The sequence below is a fragment of the Ogataea haglerorum genome, assembly GCF_019207285.1.
Source record: "Ogataea haglerorum isolate 81-453-3 chromosome Unknown 81-453-3_NODE_2_length_903871_cov_94.662503, whole genome shotgun sequence".
Taxonomy (NCBI): Eukaryota; Fungi; Ascomycota; class Pichiomycetes; order Pichiales; family Pichiaceae; genus Ogataea; species Ogataea haglerorum.
This window is the reverse complement of record NW_025065152.1, coordinates 385803-403596: the sequence shown is the minus strand read 5'-3', so window position 1 is coordinate 403596 and position 17794 is coordinate 385803. Positions and strand designations below refer to the sequence as shown.

Here is a 17794-nt window from a genome sequence, read left to right as displayed (position 1 = left end):
ACAGAGCCAATGTTTAATTTCTCAGGAAATTCTAACCAAAGTGGCCAATCGGGACAAGGTTTCAGCTTTGGAACAAATAATAATCAAAATCAAAACAACACCGGCCAAAATACATTCACCTTCGGCAAGGGTGATGGTGCATCCTCAAACAGCGATAATGCAAACAAGCCTGTATTTTCATTCTCCTCCGATAACAATAAGCCGAGCTCACTAGTGACTTCTAATGCAGGTACAGAGAAAAAAGCTCCACTGTTTGGATCTAACCCGTCATCGACCCAGGCTCAATCACAATCACAATCACAACCTCAGCCTCAGCCTCAGGCGTCATTGTTTGGCTCAGCCGCCACCTCATCGAAAACCGAAAGTAAGCCTGCGTTTTCCTTTGGCGCAACCAGTGCCTCTAACACAAGTTCGTTGTTTGGTGGACAGAAGACAGATTCGAAATCGACAGCTTTCAGTTTCGGAGATGCTCAAAAACATGACGCTAAACCGACTACCGGTTTCTCATTTGGAAGTTCTCAGTCTCAGAATTCAAACGCATCTAATAATCAAGCCACTCAGTCATCAGGAAATACTTTCAATTTCGGTTCTACTTCCAATGCAAATGCAGCAGAATCCAAACCTCTGTTTGGTTCTGGAACTGCGGGTACTGGTAACTCTAACTCTTTTCTCAGTGGAGCAAGTTCATCTCTACCCAGTGATAAACCGAATGAGAAGCCAACTTTTAGCTTTGGAGGTCAATCAGATAAACCCTCGTTTTCGTTTGGTTCTATGTCTGAAAAAAAGCCAGAATCTTCGGCTCCTGGTTCTGCACCAGGCTTCTCCTTTGGTGAGAAGAAGACTGAAGATGCGAAACCTACCGTTTCCTTCGGTGAAAAAAAAGAGGAACAAACGAAGTCTACCACGGGCTTTTCTTTTGGGACGCAAAACACGGAACAGCAGAAACCTAACTCTGGATTATCCCTTGGTGGCAACAGGTCTGAAAATGAAAAGCCAGCTTCATTTACATTTGGAGATAAAAATAAAAGCTCAGAAAATGCAAAATCTTCTTCGCTTTTCTCGTTTGGAGGTAATAAGGCAACTTCCAATGAGGAAGGCGCTTCAAGCGGTACGTCAACCATTAAAGAGCCAAGTAAAAGTACGGGATTCAATTTTGGGGCTAAAGATGAAACCAAAACGCCTGGAGCATCTACTACTCCAGCTTTTTCTTTCGGCACTTCTAAAACTGATGATAAAGCTGCCGCCGGTGGTTTCAACCCGAACTCTACAAAAGATTCCTGCAAGGAGGATGCGACAAACAATAACGAAAAGAAAGAAGATAAGAAAGTTTCGTTTGGCTCTGGTCGCGACAAAGCTCAAGTTAAACTCGAGGACATCAAGCCGCAGCCAATATCGATTAAGAATAAAACACTAGAGGATCTCATAACAAAGTGGACAAATCAACTCTCCTCTTCTGCTAAGATATTCGAAAACTACAGCGACAAAATTAATAGTTGGGACCAGATACTTGTTTCTTCGTCAGAAAAAATCTCAAAATTGTATGCAGACTCTCTGACATGCGATCAGAAACAGTCCAAAATTGATCAGACTCTCTCGTACATTGAAAAGCAACAGGAAGAACTTGATAAGTTGCTAGATGGGTATGAGAAGCAGTCTGAGTCGCTTCTTGCTTCGGTGCAGCAAGTGAGTAGCGGCAATGGGAATGAAAGAGTGTTCACAAACGACCAAATTCGGGAGAATTCGTATAGGCTTGCAGAAAGTCTTGAAAACAAGCTTGACTCTTTGGAGACTAACTTTTCCTCCTTGATTTCCGAAGTCAATGAGGTGAGCGATTCATTCAACAGGTCTCTGCTCTCTTCAAGCTCTAAAAGCCTTGAAGAGGAGTCTTCGATGGAAGATATCCTCAAATTACTGAATAATCATTTAGAGAGTCTTAACTGGATTGAAAAGAACGAAAAGCTTCTGAAGGAGCAAGTGGAATCTCTTACGCGCTCTACAATATAGTGCTTAATGGCCAAATAAGATATATTTCTTGTCCTACTTTCTGAGTGCTTGTGATACCTTGTTTAGTAGTCTTAATTCCAGCCTTGTGCGATCAAAATCTTTCCTTTGATTACAATGCAAACTGTTATTTTTGTTCTTACCAGAAGAACTTGACTTCCTTGTCCACGAAGCGGATCTTTTCAGCATGTCTCCGAGCGGAGACGATTGATTCTTGATGGGACTCGCAGACAACACTCCATCTTTATTCTCCTCATTTGATAGCCCCGAATACAGCTCTATGATTTGAGTCCCCATAGTACTCAATTCTTGGTCAGACATGTGGTACAATGCGATTGCATCCTTTGTTATTTGCGGAATATCGAGTTGTAATAGCTCTTGACAGTTTTTGTTTGTACTGACACAATCAAATGAGCCTGAGTTCTTTGATTGATGATTTTCCTGAATATATGTGAATGTCGACTCTTCGGTAGGAGAGCCTGCATCTTCATTGATAAGGATTGCCGATGGTTGTAGATGGTTTTTATGTCTGTCCTCTATAGGGTAATGAAGTAATAGGTACATGGCCTCACCATAATCCGAGATAATCAGCTGCGATTTGATAAGAGAAAGGAGAAGGATGATAATATAAGGCAAAAGTAAGCTCAGGTCCAACTTTTCGGGATGCTGGGTATATGAAAAGGCAACAAGTGTATCCCAGAGGTCAAATGAGTATTCGAGTCCTATCTCACGGATTAGTAGCAGCCTGAAGTAACGAATAAGCCAAATGGATGATTCTATGCGCAGCTTATTCTTTAAAAGGTGATATTGGTACTTATCCAGAAGCCGAAGCTTGAGATCAAACTTAATGCTCTCTTGAAGAAGAGAGGTTTCGTCGTAGTAGAGATCAACCAATGATTCTGTCATCATGTGGAACATGCTGAAAACATCATGACGTAAATACTTCGAGTCCATTAACTCCACGACAAGGGAGGTTCCAGGGTCCACATTCTGGAAGCTTGTCTTGCAAATGGATTCTCTTTTAAGTGTAATAAATATCATTCCTGCTATCTCGTGTAATCCCTGAGAATACTGACGGCCATTGAGCTTCCACCAGATGTACAGTACTTCAATCAGCTGTCGTCTGTTTTCCTTATTCTCAACGAAATACTCCGGAATTTGAGGAAACAGTCGATCGACATCTGCAATCAAGCTTTCTAGAGTTTGAATGTCTGTCATTTTGGGTGCTTTGGGGGTATCTAATGGATGACGTTGAATTCGCATCCTAGACATTTTCAATTTCTTTCCAAAGCTATCGCTCAGATCGTGTTCGACATTTAAGTCACAGTAGAATTCGTGGTCTTTTGCAAGCTCGTTCCATGGCACCATGAACTCACTTCTCAATATTTCATAATCTTTTCTGCATTCTCTAAGCATTCTCAGACTAAGTTCTTCTAGATGTCCTGTGATTTGAAACGCTACAATTTTCCAGAGTAAAGACCGAGAGTAGTGAGCCGACTGGCGTGAATATGAGCCTAAAAGCACTAACTGAGGTAATTGCTCCGCCCTGCATTTTAGCAGAACATGGCGAATCCGCTTAATTGTATTTGATTCTTTCATGAATACGACATTCGAATTATATCAAATGGTTCTTTCCATAAACTAAATATCTGCTGCTTACTTCAGCTATTTATCGGAGTCGCAGGAGTTTATCGAATTCGTGTCTTCGTATAATGATAACTCAGTGTCAAAATTTTCGTCTTCATCTTCCTCTGAGTTATACAGAATGACGATCATCACTGATCCAATGATGATTGTTGACCCGAGAATAGTCAACGGACTTGGAAGATGGTTGAAGAGAAGGTACTCTAGAACAGTTGTATAAAGCAACTGCGTATATGACATAGACATAGCTCTAGCGGCCTTCTCACGCTGCATACCCATCGTTGAGAGGTACTGCATAACAAAGCCTGCTATGCCAACTATTGAAAGAAGAAGCCATTGTTTCAGGGTATGAGGGATTTCCAATCGTAGCTGAAATATTATGGCTCCAGCAGATGATAAAATGAAGGTTATAAGAGCGAAAAAGGAGACCGTAAGAAGAGGATGCGCATGGAATCCGATTTTCCGGATGGAGCACATTGAGATACCGGTCCCCAAACAGGACAAAAGAATTGCGCCCGTTCCGACGAGTCTTAAAGTGGCAGAGCTTGACTCAATTATCTCAGAGCTGTCAGAAACATCTTCATCAGTAGTTTCCTGCCCGTGAAATATGAAAGAGGGTCGGGCAACTAGAATGACTCCAAAAAAAGCCGTTACACCACATATTGCTTCCAACCGAGTATACCGTTCGCCCAGGAAGACGTATGCCATCCACGACGTCACTGTCGGTGCCAAAAAGCTCATGGCCACCATGTCAGAGGCGGATAAATACATTAGCGCAAAGTATTGACCCGCTACTCCAACGAATCCGCCAAGACCTCGTAAGATCATGTAGATCCGATAGCCGTTAGGACCAAATGGGTAATTTGGGTCTCTCCATAAAAAATATGAGCAGCATATGTATGTGATGAACATCCGAATTGCTAGAATATGTAATGGATGGATCGGGGGGTCAAAGTCCTTATCCAGCAACAATAGCTTGCAGAAGAACACCATAAAAGAGTTGAAAAGATTTCCCAGCAGGATGAAGCAAATTCCCGAGTTCTTCCTGAGGTAGTTTTCGTAAATCTCAGTAATCATGCTCCGTTTTGATGTGCGATGGCCATGTCAATAGCAAAAGAGGGATTAAATGAAGATGACTCTCTCTATCTATATGCATCTCTGCACCAGGCCAAGATTCTTATTGTTCTCTATAAAAGCCGGTATTTTACCAAAAAAAAAAATATGGCGCTGCCATTCATATTCGCGGGTCATTTTCTATCACGCAATCCAATTGGTCTACTAGCCAAACGGTTCTCCCATTTTGCTTTCAATATCAAATTGTTTACACTGTTTTTTGTACTTGAGCACTTCCTTTAGATTTAAAAACACGACCAAGCACGACCTTCAGTATGTCTCACAGAAACAAAAGACAAAAAGTTGACAGCTCGCTTATCGATGAAGAATTGATGAGTCAGACCCATGATCTCAACCATTTAACAAATTCTCAGTTTGTTCCCCAGCAAGCCGACTCTTCACTCATCCCTAAGTACAACTCAGATCTCTCTAGTCTCCATATTCCTAATTATCCCCAGGCACAGCAAGGACCTCAATCTCGAAAGATTACTTTGAAACAGGAATCTGATGCTGAGACCCAAAGGATAGTCAACGAAACTATGGTGGCTCAGGCGGCCCAAGCTGCTGTCGCTCAACATCAGCAGCATGCTCAACAGTACTTTACCCAATCTCACGGGCAATCCCAGTTCGACTACCAACAGACATCGCAGTCTCAGTCTCAGCAATACCATCTCCCACCTCCTCCGCAAGTTTCTCAAAGTCAATCCTACCACATTCCTCAGGTGGCTGGTCAACAGATGCCCCACTCAGGTGACTACCAACAAGTTTCAAATCGCCATATGAATCCGTCGGCGAATATCTCGGATGGTAATGATCCTAGTGATTATCTCGTGACGCCTATGATGGAGGAGCAGGTATTTGACAATGTCAACGTGTTGAAAGAGTTTGTGAAGGAGTTTGGTAAGAAGAACGAATTTGGTATTGCTATCGCGCACTCTAATAATAAGGCTATATACTTCACCTGTGAGCTAGGAGGTTCTTACAGAGAAAAAAGAAGTAAGAAGCATCAAGCTGGTCAGCGGTTTAATGAAGGCGGCGACTTGCAGTCTCAATATGAGTCTAAAAAAATTGGCACTAAAAAGATCAGATGTCCTTTCGCGATGGTGGCTAACTTCTCTAAGAAGAAGAACTATTGGACTTTGAAAATCACGGAGAACAAACACAATCATGCCAAGCTGAACCCTCTAGAGGATTTCCCTATGCTGAGAAAGCGCTCTAACAGGGTGAACTCCACCATCAAGGATTTGTACTCAACGGGTGATAAGCCTTCTGTGATTCATCAAAAGCTTACGGCAATTTTCAGTGATATAGTCATCAAGAGAGAAGACATCTACAACGAGATCAGAATATTAAAAAAGAAGGGAATGGTGCCCACGAACTCCGAAATCAAAAGCCGAAAGGTGGCAGATGAAGATTTGGCAGTTGAGCAGCAATTTCACCAATCCCAACAACCTATGTTACAAGCGCATGGCCACAGTGGGCAATCTCATGAGAGTCTTGGGTGGCCTCAGGGATATCCAACAATCGATGCGGACAACAAAAAGGAAGTCGAGCAACAGGCGGCAGCCGCCGTTGCCGCAGTTCAAGCTTTGAAAGACCAGCCACAGCACTACCCATCATACCCACAACACTATGGCTCTCAGCAAGCTTCATCATCGGTGGAGCACTACCCTACTCAGCAGCAAGGATCGCAGACACAAGCTTCTTACCAATACCCAACGGCACAGTACTATGGTAATCCCCCTCAGAAAGAAGAGCATTTCAATATTGATGAGCGACTACTTGGTGGAAATTAGACACGTATTTTTTACAAATTAGTGTATTTCTAGATATAAAATATACGATAGAATGTTCGTAATACAGGATAGATGATTTCTACCCCGGAGAAAAGGATTCATAATCTGGGGAAAAATTAATTACCGGGTGCATGAATTATATTGAAATACAATATGATTGGCCTGAGACGTCGACTCCGACATGGAGCAAAGGATAACGCATCGAACTCCGCATCACGCGGCGGAATATAAATAGAGGTACAGTTTAGAGGTCAGTAACAACCAAAAGCATTATGACTAAAATCAAAGTAAAGACGCCCGTGGTCGAAATGGATGGCGATGAGATGACAAGAATAATCTGGAAACTAATCAAGGAACAATTGATTCTTCCATTCTTGGACATCGATCTCAAGTACTACGATCTAGGCATTGAATATAGAGATCAAACTTCTGATAAAGTTACAGTTGACTCTGCATTGGCGACACAAAAGTATGGCGTTGCAGTCAAATGTGCTACTATCACTCCGGATGAGGCTCGTGTCAAAGAGTTTGGTCTCAAAAAAATGTGGTTGTCCCCGAATGGCACGATTAGAAATGTTCTGGGTGGTACAGTCTTTCGTGAACCTATCATTATTGATAATATCCCTAGAATTATACAGCATTGGGAAAAGCCAATCATCATTGGCAGACACGCTTTTGGGGATCAGTACAAGTGTGAAAATATTGTGACTCCAGATTGCGGAGGGGAGCTCAAGATCGTTTTTGTTCCGAAAGATGGTAGCAAAAACATAGAAATCCCTGTTTATAATTTTGACGGCAAGGGCTGTGCCTTGTCGATGTATAACACCGAGGAGTCTATTCAAGGTTTTGCTGTCAGCTCTTTTGAGCTGGCGCTTGACCGTAAGTTGCCATTATACATGTCGACGAAGAACACCATTTTGAAGCAATACGACGGCCTGTTTAAAGATACCTTCCAAAGGATTTACGAGTCACGGTACAAGGACAAGTTCGAGAAGCTGGGAATCTGGTATGAGCATCGACTGATTGACGATATGGTGGCCCAGATGGTGAAATCCAAGGGAGGATTTATAATTGCTATGAAAAACTATGACGGAGACGTCCAATCAGATGTTGTGGCCCAGGGATTTGGCTCCTTGGGTTTGATGACATCGGTTCTTATTTCGGCAGATGGTAAGTCTTTTGAGGCAGAAGCAGCCCACGGTACTGTCACGCGGCATTATAGGCAGCACCAACAGGGCAAAGAAACGTCCACGAATTCAATCGCTTCTATATTTGCTTGGAGTAGAGGTCTCATCAAAAGGGGAGAGTTAGACAATACCCCTGACGTCGTTAAATTTGGCAGGACTCTCGAAAAGGCAACCGTTGATACCGTCAAGGACGGCATAATGACCAAAGACCTTGCCCTAGCTAGAGGAGAGACCGGCCGCTCTTCGTACGTGACGACCGAGGAATTTATTGGGGCGGTTGCAAAAAAGCTAAACCTGCTTTTGGAGACATAGATTAACTGTTTAGGAGGCTAACCTACTTATTTATCTACCTTTTTCAATCAGGTTTGCGTAGACGTAAACTTTCAGACAATTTGCTTCTGGAATACCAGAGTAATAGACTAGCTCGGGAAGAATGTCGGAATATCCATTAGGGTCACTTGCGTTTGTACACGCATAAAAATTGCCATCTGCATAGTTGTTAGGGACGATTCGACCTTGGATATAAGTGACGCCCTTAGCAATGTCATGAAGTCTAACTATCTCTGATAGATCCCAAGTAGTAAGTGAAACACCCTGCGAGAGTGCGACAAATTTGTCCAGAAGCATCAGCTGCCTTTTGGTAGCAAGGGACTCTGCTTTTCTAGTGACACTATTGTATAATAACCGTATATTTGATAACTCTGTTTCCGCTAGGAAAACGTAATCAATGCCACTTCCCTCGTTGATTCCATTAAGATGAAGATTTGAAATTGTTGAATTACTTGCTCTTATAAATAACTCCATGGGATAAAATGTTTGAGTGAGTGACACATTCTGCCCCACGGGGTAGGCAAGCAACGATGTACAAACGCACAAAAGGCAAAGAAGCAGCTGATAAGAGTTCATCACCCATCCCCAGATATAACTTTAGCATATTTATATACCATGGACTACATGTTCTGTTATGGTGTTTATTTTGCCACGGAACTTAGTATTTTCAACCTTTTAGCTCGTTGGTTTTTGACCAATATATTGCTACCGACACTAGAATACAAAAGTAAAGAAACTCCACAAAGCAACTTCAACCACCGAAACCGTACAAGGTTCTTCCTTGTCTCTTCAAGGCGTAGACAACGTCTAAGGAAGTAACGGTCTTTCTCTTAGCGTGCTCGGTGTAGGTAACAGCATCTCTGATAACGTTCTCCAAGAAGGATTTGAGGACAGCTCTGACTTCTTCGTAAATCAGAGCGGAAATTCTCTTGACACCACCTCTTCTGGCAAGTCTTCTGATGGCTGGCTTGGTGATACCTTGAATGTTATCTCTAAGGATCTTTCTGTGTCTCTTAGCACCTCCCTTTCCTAGACCTTTTCCACCTTTTCCTCTACCGGACATTTTGATTTATTATGTGATATATTATCCAGACTGTATGGGGACCCGAGGCTGTATTTATAACATTTGCCAGTGTTTATCCTGACGCGCTTCACCCGGCCTACAAAATCGTGTTCAGTGATAAAGTTTACGCACCACCCTTGGGTAAACTCTGGTCCTATTTTTTTGACTGGCAATTTCGGACTATGATTTACTTCTGTGTCCGCGTAAATCTAAGAATGAACGTCGCGACTGAAGTAAATACTTTGTAAACAGTCAATCGTGATATATAAAGGATCGTATTCCACCCAACCAGTTTGATATTCTACATATTATTCTAAAATGGCTAGAACCAAGCAAACCGCAAGAAAGTCTACTGGTGGAAAGGCCCCAAGAAAGCAACTTGCTTCTAAGGCTGCCAGAAAGTCTGCCCCAGCTACTGGCGGTGTCAAGAAGCCACACAGATATAAGCCAGGTACTGTTGCCCTGAGAGAAATCAGAAGATTCCAGAAATCTACTGAATTGCTTATCAGAAAATTGCCATTCCAAAGATTGGTCAGAGAAATTGCACAGGATTTCAAGACTGACTTGAGATTCCAGTCCTCTGCTATAGGTGCTCTGCAGGAGTCTGTTGAGGCTTACCTTGTTTCTCTCTTCGAGGACACTAACTTATGTGCTATTCACGCTAAGAGAGTCACCATCCAAAAGAAGGATATTCAACTTGCTAGAAGATTGAGAGGTGAGAGATCGTAAGCTTGAGTACATTGTATATTAGAAATCTATCGACTTAATTTTTGGTTACGTAACAGCAACTCGCAAAATTGAAACTTGTTTTTCGCTCTACTATCTTTGCTGTCCAGCATTATCTGGGGTATCAAAATGTCCGTTAACAGGTCCCGACTCCACGAGATTTCCAACTCCCCAGTTCCGGCTTGGGCATTCACTGCAGGATTGCTGGCCACAAATGCTATCAAGCCGCCAATTGAAGTTCAATTAGCTGCTGCTTCCCGTGCCCAAACTTCTCGGCTCCTCCCTGCAATATTGAAACCATCCAAACCTATCTCTCCTTATCCGAATGGTGTTCACACGTTATTGTTTGGCTCTTTCATTGGGCTTGGGGGATTCATGTGCTACGATAATGATCCGATCAACGGCTCAGGTTTGATTAGTGCGTGGAGCTTTCTTTACTGTTTGGCCAACTCTCGTCGTGCCATATGGAGTTGGAAGCTTTATCCGAAGTTTCTCCTAGCAGGTGCTGGCCTGAATAGTGTAATTTATGGCGGTCGGTTTTTTGGGTTCTATTGAGGTGAAACGTATCACCATTCCAGAGGAAGCCAGTTGCGGTGGTGTGCGTATTCTTGTATATGCGAATCATCGAACATCTCAATGAATTGTTGGTCTAGCGGTCGCTCCTTTGGGTAGGCAAAACGTCGATATTCGTCAAAAATCATGCTTAATGACCATTTTTGTAATTTTCGAATGCATCCTACTATACATCCTGTTCTGTGCTTTCCCCTGTTGCAATGCACCAGTATTGGATGATGCTCGGGATTAGCGATGATCTTCAATGCCTCGTTTACCTGGCCGGGCTTGATTTTAACAAATGGTTCTTTATTGCCACTCAGGCCCACTTGGAAAAATTGAATATCGTTTTCCCTCAGGAATTCCATATTCTCCGGAGGGTATTCTTCTGGTATTAAGCATAATACGGACTTGAGCTTTAATTTCAACATGAACTCAAAATTCTCAATGCGCGGGAACGAAGAGCGATATATTGATCCGCATACCAATGCGAAATTTTCCGGAGGTGTATAAGATATTCTGCGGGGCCCACTCTTGTACTGTTCAATCAAGGCCGGATCTGTTGGAACAATCTTGTCGTACTCCTCTTCATCTGCACCGTCCGAGTACTGTTTGTGTCCGAGAAAAATAGGTGGCAGCGACTGCGTCTTCAATGCTTTTTCATCAATAAGGATCTCTTCCTCGTTCGCCTGCTCAAAATCAAAAATCTCAGCTTCTTCGTCCATTCTTCGGGAACTTTGCTGGTCACGTTTCAAAGGGTCGAAAATAGGCAGGCCAATGTATACTTATTATAATCCATCCTACCTGGCTTCGGAAGAATGTTAATAGTAGTTGGGCCTATTTGTTAATTTTGTTGCGTAGTAGCTCGTGCACGGGTGTTTTGGTTTTTTTTTCCCCTAGCATAAATCGTTGTCTTATTCCAATACTGAGAACACACACCGATGGTAAGTTATCTTAGATTTCTTGTCCTCTAACCTAACAACAAGTCCGCTTTATTCAACTTCACATCTCTTTTACAGGTGCTTCTTTTGTTGATCTGCACTGCCACATACATACACTCTTCATGGCCAGCAATATTGGACAAGAATAAAACAGGCGTGTTGGGAGTGTTTTGGAAATGCGCCAGGGTTGGAGAAAGGCTTAGTCCGTATATCTCAATTTGTTGCATTGTGATTGCCCTGAATCAGCTGCTATAAACAAAGCTATATGCGTTAATGGAATTCGTTCATTTCATTGTCCCCTAGGGCGAGAACCCGAGATTTCTGTGATCCAACGATTCTCTCCAATTTTATCAAATCCAACTTGCTGAACATCGCTCTCACCATGCACAGATTCAAGTCAACTACGTCTCCAGAGCTTTCGGAATTGCTGTTGGCCATGTCCAGGCGTATTTTGTTATCGACAATGAACTTCAGCACTTCCGAGTAGAAACTTGGGTCTGTAGGTATACCATAGAACATGACATTACGAACACCTTTGATATCGTAACGTTTGTAAAAGTGCAGTCTCTCGGTGTACAGCATTATGCGGGCATCGCTTTGACCCTTTGTGAATAGAGCACGATTTCGAGTCAATACAGATTGAGAAGAGTACTCGTCTATGGCAACAAACGCAATGCTAGTTTCCTTTTCCAGGTAGTTTTTCACGCGAATATAGTCGATGTAGGATGCAAAATATATCAATGTGCCATTTTCATACGACACCTTGTGCTGGATCTGTGGTAGTAACACATTCCTGAAAAATGCAAATCGTTTATCTGGTTCATCTAATAACGAGTCTGCTTCAAACCTCATAAAAACCTGTTTCAGCCTAGTCTGATTATTAATAAGCCCTAGTTTTGTTAACTGATATTTCAGGTTCGCAAGCTCACTGTCATTGTCACCACACAAAGTCTTGAACACCGCTGTTCCTCCCAACAGGTTCACCGATATTTTGGGATTACTCATCGTAACATTGTTGAGCTCTGGGAATGGGTATTTAGTAAACCCTATCACCTGTGCAACATACTTGTAATGGTCATTGATTGCCCACATTCTGATACGACTGAAATCAACATTCAGATCGTCAAAGTCTTTTGGTGGAATGTTGAGACTTTTAGACATAACTTCGCTCACATGGTCCCAGTTCTGCATATATAGACCTTCCGCTTTATCCAGCACAGTGATTTCTATGGAACTCAAAAATGATTTTTTGGTTTTCTCCAACGTCATTCTCAACCCTAATGGGGAAGCGACAATCACGTCAGATTGATCAAATTTGGAGAACAACTTAAGCGTCTTCCTTGTAAATTTTATTCCCAAACAAAAGAAATCATTGGAATTCCCCTTGAAAAACTGTTTGAACTCCACAGGCTTTTTTGGATTAAGATCATTGACATCAAATGCATCATAGTACTGTTCCTTGAACCTTGCTTTATATTCCACAGTGTCTGGAGAACTAAGCTCAATTAACTTGTTCACGACTTCCCACGCGAAATTTCGCGTAGGTAGCAGGATCAAGACTTTAGGACGAGTGTATCCTTGATCCCTAAATTCGGGTTCGTGTGCAGGATCTAGTTTTCCTTCTTCGATTTGCCTTTGCACCTGGATTTTTTTCTCATTATTATTCAGCGCCCTATCCCTCGTCTTGTATATATGGTTCAAACAATGGAGTAAGTAGTATTCTTGATATTTAGTGGTCACGCTATCTGGCATGCCTAATAGCTGAAAATTGACATTTTGGTAATTCAACAACGATTCCAAAAGCTCAATTTCCAGATTTGTCGGGTCTCGGTTCACAAACTCGTCCTGAAGTTTTTGTTTGACGTTATGGTATTTGAGTTTTTTCACAATGTCTTTTGGAGCACTTTCGTCCGCATCAGTATATCTGTAATCAAGTTTGATGGCTTTCCCTAGTTGCTTTCTTTCAGACAATTTGAGCTTAGAGTGGCTTTTCAAGTAATTGTCAATTTCCTTCTCTATTTTCTCCTCATCATTAAAATGTCTGTTGAATGCATCAAATTTGTTGTGCACATCCTCATTATCCTGTTCCTTGTCATCGTCCGCTATATTTTCATATTCATCTTGCGCGTTGTCCTCTTCTTCTTCTTCCACCTCGTAATCAAAAATCTCCTCATTCTTAGTCTCGTCCTCTCGAGCTACCTTCTTTTTTGATTTCTTCTTCACAACTTCTGGGTGATCGCTTTTGAGAAGTGTAACAAGAGCATTATATGCACCAATTTCCTGTCTTCCTGTGGCAACATCTTCTTCCACTTCTTCCTCATCAGCTTCATCATGCTGATCTACTTCTTGCGGATTTTCTTTAACTTGCATATGACTGTTTCTTCCTTTGTGAACTTCTCGAAGTTCCTTTCTTCCACTTTTGAACTTCTTCTTATTTGAAGGAGCAGCAACATGTGCTTCATTCTGCCTTTTCTCTGGTCTAGCCAAATTAGATGGCATTATAGAGCGAGCAGCAGTATCTATTAATTTTTACCCTTCAAGATTTCGCAAGAAAAAAATTTTTGAAACAATATAGCATAAAACGCTTTATCGTTATTCCATCAAATCATTTTTCGCTATTGGCAGTTTCGGTTCTAATCTAAACACTGTTGAAGCGTATTGTGCCTGGCTACTTGAAAGTATAATATATAAATCTCTTTCAAACGCTTGACACGAAATATCGAAATGAGTTCACCCAAACAATCCCCCATTGGAAGTCGGACGAATTCTTCAACGATTGACTATCGTAAGAAAATAAACATTTATGACACGGTTTTGCAACTTATACGAATAATTTTGGCATCGATATATCTGTTTTATATCGTGTTAACCATCCCCTTGAGCTTTGAAATAGGTGGAATAGATTGTGGCCTGAGTTATTCCATCACCATTTTGCTCATCTATTTCTGCCTCGCTACCCTCAGGGTCCTCAAATATCATCGCATAATTTCGTCATTTCTTTACTACACGCAGCACTTTCTACTTCCTAGCTTGTTATCCATTTTTTTAACCGTGTTCACATCTTCGGACGAATATAATGCAAGTACGCTGATGAAGAAGATCTGGTGGCATTTCATCATAAAATCTTGGAAATTATTCCTCATGAATTCCACTCCGCTATTTACTATCCTGGAAGGATTTTGCTCACTGCTTTCGATACAGGCTATCGGGCAAATGTCACAATATTTGATAAAGCACAAGTCCGACACATGGTCAATTGTCAACCTTATCACAAGTGCTTGTATTTTATCCTCATGTCTGTTCTTCTTTGTGAAAATATATGTTTCTCCTATAGATTTGCAAAGGGTTGGACTAATTTCCGCCTCATTGCTGGGATCTGCATTCACTTGTACGATACTCATCACTATTTTTGGAATCTATTCTGGAAAAGCATCTCCTCTGGAATGCTCCCTTATGGTGGCATATATCGTGAAATGCTGCTACGAACTATTTCCCGAACTTTCAGAGCTGAACTTCAATATGTTACTCAAATTTATTATGAACGAGTTTAAGAATTTGGATTATCAAGCCAATTCTTTGAATAAGGAATTTCTCAATTCGATCCAGACAACATTCAATAACTTCAGGACAGGAAGGGACCTTTTTGAGTACGTGCATTTTGAGTTCCTGGCCAAATCAACCACTAAAGATAAACTGCTTTTGGTTTACGTTAAAGTGAAAGAGTTTATCGTGGACGTGGTGATAAAATTTATTACTGAAAACTTCCCTAAGTCATTTGAGTCTCTTTGGGACTTCCTCAAGATTTCCATCAGCAATCTCACCTTTTCGATTCTAATTCAGTTAGCATACAGAATATGTGTGTTCTTCGCTGCAACCAAAATAATACCGATTCTTCAGCCGGTTCAAAAAGGCTCCCCTCTTTCAACACCTTCTTCTCCAACTCCTACAAAAATGAACAGGCATGAAAAGAGTGCAAGAAACAAGTCCACTTCGAGTCGCTTGATTTATCTCTATTCCCCTTGTATCATCATTGCTGTTTACACAAACCTCATGATTCAATACATCGATGAGCTGGACTCGCACAATCATTTTTGGAACTGGCTCAATTTCCAGTTTCGAGGAACAAGTGCTCAAGTTCCTGAGGTCAGTAACTCAGTCCACTCATGGCAAGTGTGGAACTGGATAAACATTTTCGGTGTGCTACTATTATATTCTCTTGAGTTGATGAGCCATGACCCTGACGATAGCTCGCTTACGGATCATTGGAGTATCTAGTGATCTCCCTTCGATCTATTGTATGTATATTATAGTTTGTTTTCAATTCAAAACGCGATGTTCTCTACTTATGTACACAGTTCCTCTCAGAAATCCTTACGGTGTTCATTTTATCGTCCACGTCATTCAGACTCGGAGCTTGACTCAAAAAACTAATCTCATCACATGAGGAACATGTGAATCAATACGCTTCGGATTTCCTAATCCAAAGTGTATTGATTCTTGCTATAGTTTGGCATCTTTGACAATGCTAATCACATCCTGACATTTATCAAGACTGAACAAACTAGATAAAGGCGTCCATGGAAGAAAGTGAGCTCCATTGGGTTATCAACAGTAATGTTGACAATCATCATAACTATGGTTTAGATAGCTGTATCCATTGCAGAATATCAGGAGAAGCCTCCCAATCAAAGAGCTAACCAAGCTCTTGAATCAAACAGTGCATCGTCAGGCACATCTATGGCCCGATCCATACAAGATCCAACCAGCCAACACCAACGATGGCAAGAGGCCAAGGTGTCAGCCAATCGTAACAAGTAAGAACCACTTCTGCATCCTGACTCCTCACTGCTGATGAGTTATATGACCCATCGACGATTCCGCCTGCAATCTACTGCCGGAGACTTTCCCCAAGGCATCATGAGCTGACGCTCCGTATGAAAGCCTCGAAAGATGATTCTTTCTCCATGGACGTAAAAGAAAAAAAGAAGAGAAAAAAAATTTTCTGCGTACCACTTGCGTTTGATGACCAGAATCAGGGTGGTCAATATTTCACTCTAGCAAAATGCGCGATTGATTCGACTGACACTAGATCATGATAAATTAATAATTTTATCTGTAATGATCATACCCTTGTCGCCATCAAGGGAAAGGTCAATCTCATCTTACATTCATTATTTTTCGGTTATTAAACATTACGATAATTAATTTCCTTGATATGCAAATATTGGGATTTTACTAGTTCTCAAGTAAAAGCTGTAAAAGCAAGCTAATGGTTATAGTTTTTGGGATTTTGTCTATCCACAAAACCTTACTTATGCCACAAAAGTCATTAGTATTTTGCCAATACGACGATCTCAGGCAACGGCCTTCAAAAACATACAGAGACCTGGCAGGCTACAAACTACAACAACACCGTAAATTGTCATAATGTGACAATGTAAAATTGATTTTCAAGATAGCACAGCCGGCTTTTCTTATAGAACGTTATTTAACATGTCAGCGAACTACTGGACGTCTTCGCAGCGTAACAAATGGCAGTTCTCACGCAAGGGATTGCGAGATGCTAGGTCATCAGTCACAAAAATGGAAATACAACTCTATGGAAATGAGTCCATCATGAAGTACGATATAAACATGAGGATATATCTACATCAGTTAATTATCAAACTTGGGAGGAAGTTGAACTTGCGTCAGATCATTCTCTCCACAGCCGAAGTGTATCTTACTAGATTCTTTGTGAGAGTCTCTATTAGGGAAATCAACATCTATCTTCTCGTAACGACATGTATATACATAGCATGCAAGATGGAGGAAAGTCCACAACATATCAGAACAATCTTATCTGAGGCTCGAAATTGCTGGCCTGAATTCATTCCAAATGATTTGACGAAACTAGCTGAATTTGAGTTTTATCTTATAGAAGAGCTAGATTGCTACATGGTTGTTCATCATCCTTACAACTCTATACTTGAAATGGTCAACGTGCTAAAAAATGGTGACATGGCCTCTCGATTGGAAGTTCTTCCCGAAGAACTCCAGACCTGCTGGTCAATTGTGAACGACAGTTACATTACAGACTTACATTTGCTTTTTCCACCACATGTCATAGCAACAGGAACCCTATATTTAACGTTAGTCCTGGGTGCCGATGTTCGCAAATCAATGAATAATATCTCCAAGACTCAAAATCCGCGTATCGAAGCATTTGTTAATTTCCTGGCAGCCTCCAATATTGACTTAGATGAGGTGATAGAAACGATACAGGAGCTACTCACATTGTACGATGCCTGGAACTCTTATGACGAAATGTACATCAAGAATGGCTTGCACCAAATGTTATTAAACATGAACAGATAGGTTCTGAATTCCAAAGGGTAGGTCTATCACATAGAGCGGTTGAAGGTATTCTAATTTGGAGGCTGAATGGTCTTACTCCTGAAT

General features: G+C 41.5%; 13 protein-coding genes across 13 annotated transcripts; 7 read left to right on the top strand and 6 right to left on the bottom strand.

The window, feature by feature from the left end:
• Positions 1–9: 9 nt before the first annotated feature.
• On the top strand, positions 10–2004 carry KL911_000806 (uncharacterized protein; the record flags this gene model as incomplete). Its single annotated transcript, XM_043201101.1, has 1 exon — positions 10–2004. One exon carries the CDS (start codon positions 10–12, stop codon positions 2002–2004), a length of 1995 nt encoding a protein of 664 aa, XP_043056370.1.
• Positions 2005–2037: 33 nt separating this feature from the next.
• KL911_000805 (uncharacterized protein) lies at positions 2038–3600 on the bottom strand (the record flags this gene model as incomplete). The annotated part of the gene is made up of 1 exon (XM_043201100.1): positions 2038–3600. One exon carries the CDS (start codon positions 3598–3600, stop codon positions 2038–2040), a length of 1563 nt encoding a protein of 520 aa, XP_043056369.1.
• Positions 3601–3666: 66 nt separating this feature from the next.
• KL911_000804 (uncharacterized protein) lies at positions 3667–4722 on the bottom strand (the record flags this gene model as incomplete). Its single annotated transcript, XM_043201099.1, has 1 exon — positions 3667–4722. One exon carries the CDS (start codon positions 4720–4722, stop codon positions 3667–3669), a length of 1056 nt encoding a protein of 351 aa, XP_043056368.1.
• Positions 4723–5033: 311 nt separating this feature from the next.
• Positions 5034–6554, top strand: KL911_000803 (uncharacterized protein; the record flags this gene model as incomplete). Its single annotated transcript, XM_043201098.1, has 1 exon — positions 5034–6554. One exon carries the CDS (start codon positions 5034–5036, stop codon positions 6552–6554), a length of 1521 nt encoding a protein of 506 aa, XP_043056367.1.
• Positions 6555–6826: 272 nt separating this feature from the next.
• On the top strand, positions 6827–8053 carry KL911_000802 (uncharacterized protein; the record flags this gene model as incomplete). Its single annotated transcript, XM_043201097.1, has 1 exon — positions 6827–8053. The coding sequence occupies one exon, from the start codon at positions 6827–6829 to the stop codon at positions 8051–8053; it is 1227 nt and encodes a 408-aa protein (XP_043056366.1).
• Positions 8054–8083: 30 nt separating this feature from the next.
• On the bottom strand, positions 8084–8545 carry KL911_000801 (uncharacterized protein; the record flags this gene model as incomplete). Its single annotated transcript, XM_043201096.1, has 1 exon — positions 8084–8545. The coding sequence occupies one exon, from the start codon at positions 8543–8545 to the stop codon at positions 8084–8086; it is 462 nt and encodes a 153-aa protein (XP_043056365.1).
• A 277-nt stretch (positions 8546–8822) lies between these two features.
• On the bottom strand, positions 8823–9134 carry KL911_000800 (uncharacterized protein; the record flags this gene model as incomplete). Its single annotated transcript, XM_043201095.1, has 1 exon — positions 8823–9134. One exon carries the CDS (start codon positions 9132–9134, stop codon positions 8823–8825), a length of 312 nt encoding a protein of 103 aa, XP_043056364.1.
• A 318-nt stretch (positions 9135–9452) lies between these two features.
• KL911_000799 (uncharacterized protein) lies at positions 9453–9863 on the top strand (the record flags this gene model as incomplete). The annotated part of the gene is made up of 1 exon (XM_043201092.1): positions 9453–9863. The coding sequence occupies one exon, from the start codon at positions 9453–9455 to the stop codon at positions 9861–9863; it is 411 nt and encodes a 136-aa protein (XP_043056363.1).
• A 126-nt stretch (positions 9864–9989) lies between these two features.
• On the top strand, positions 9990–10415 carry KL911_000798 (uncharacterized protein; the record flags this gene model as incomplete). The annotated part of the gene is made up of 1 exon (XM_043201091.1): positions 9990–10415. One exon carries the CDS (start codon positions 9990–9992, stop codon positions 10413–10415), a length of 426 nt encoding a protein of 141 aa, XP_043056362.1.
• An 11-nt stretch (positions 10416–10426) lies between these two features.
• Positions 10427–11137, bottom strand: KL911_000797 (uncharacterized protein; the record flags this gene model as incomplete). Its single annotated transcript, XM_043201090.1, has 1 exon — positions 10427–11137. One exon carries the CDS (start codon positions 11135–11137, stop codon positions 10427–10429), a length of 711 nt encoding a protein of 236 aa, XP_043056361.1.
• Positions 11138–11623: 486 nt separating this feature from the next.
• KL911_000796 (uncharacterized protein) lies at positions 11624–13852 on the bottom strand (the record flags this gene model as incomplete). The annotated part of the gene is made up of 1 exon (XM_043201089.1): positions 11624–13852. The coding sequence occupies one exon, from the start codon at positions 13850–13852 to the stop codon at positions 11624–11626; it is 2229 nt and encodes a 742-aa protein (XP_043056360.1).
• Positions 13853–14077: 225 nt separating this feature from the next.
• On the top strand, positions 14078–15628 carry KL911_000795 (uncharacterized protein; the record flags this gene model as incomplete). The annotated part of the gene is made up of 1 exon (XM_043201088.1): positions 14078–15628. One exon carries the CDS (start codon positions 14078–14080, stop codon positions 15626–15628), a length of 1551 nt encoding a protein of 516 aa, XP_043056359.1.
• A 1218-nt stretch (positions 15629–16846) lies between these two features.
• On the top strand, positions 16847–17710 carry KL911_000794 (uncharacterized protein; the record flags this gene model as incomplete). Its single annotated transcript, XM_043201087.1, has 1 exon — positions 16847–17710. One exon carries the CDS (start codon positions 16847–16849, stop codon positions 17708–17710), a length of 864 nt encoding a protein of 287 aa, XP_043056358.1.
• Positions 17711–17794: the final 84 nt, after the last annotated feature.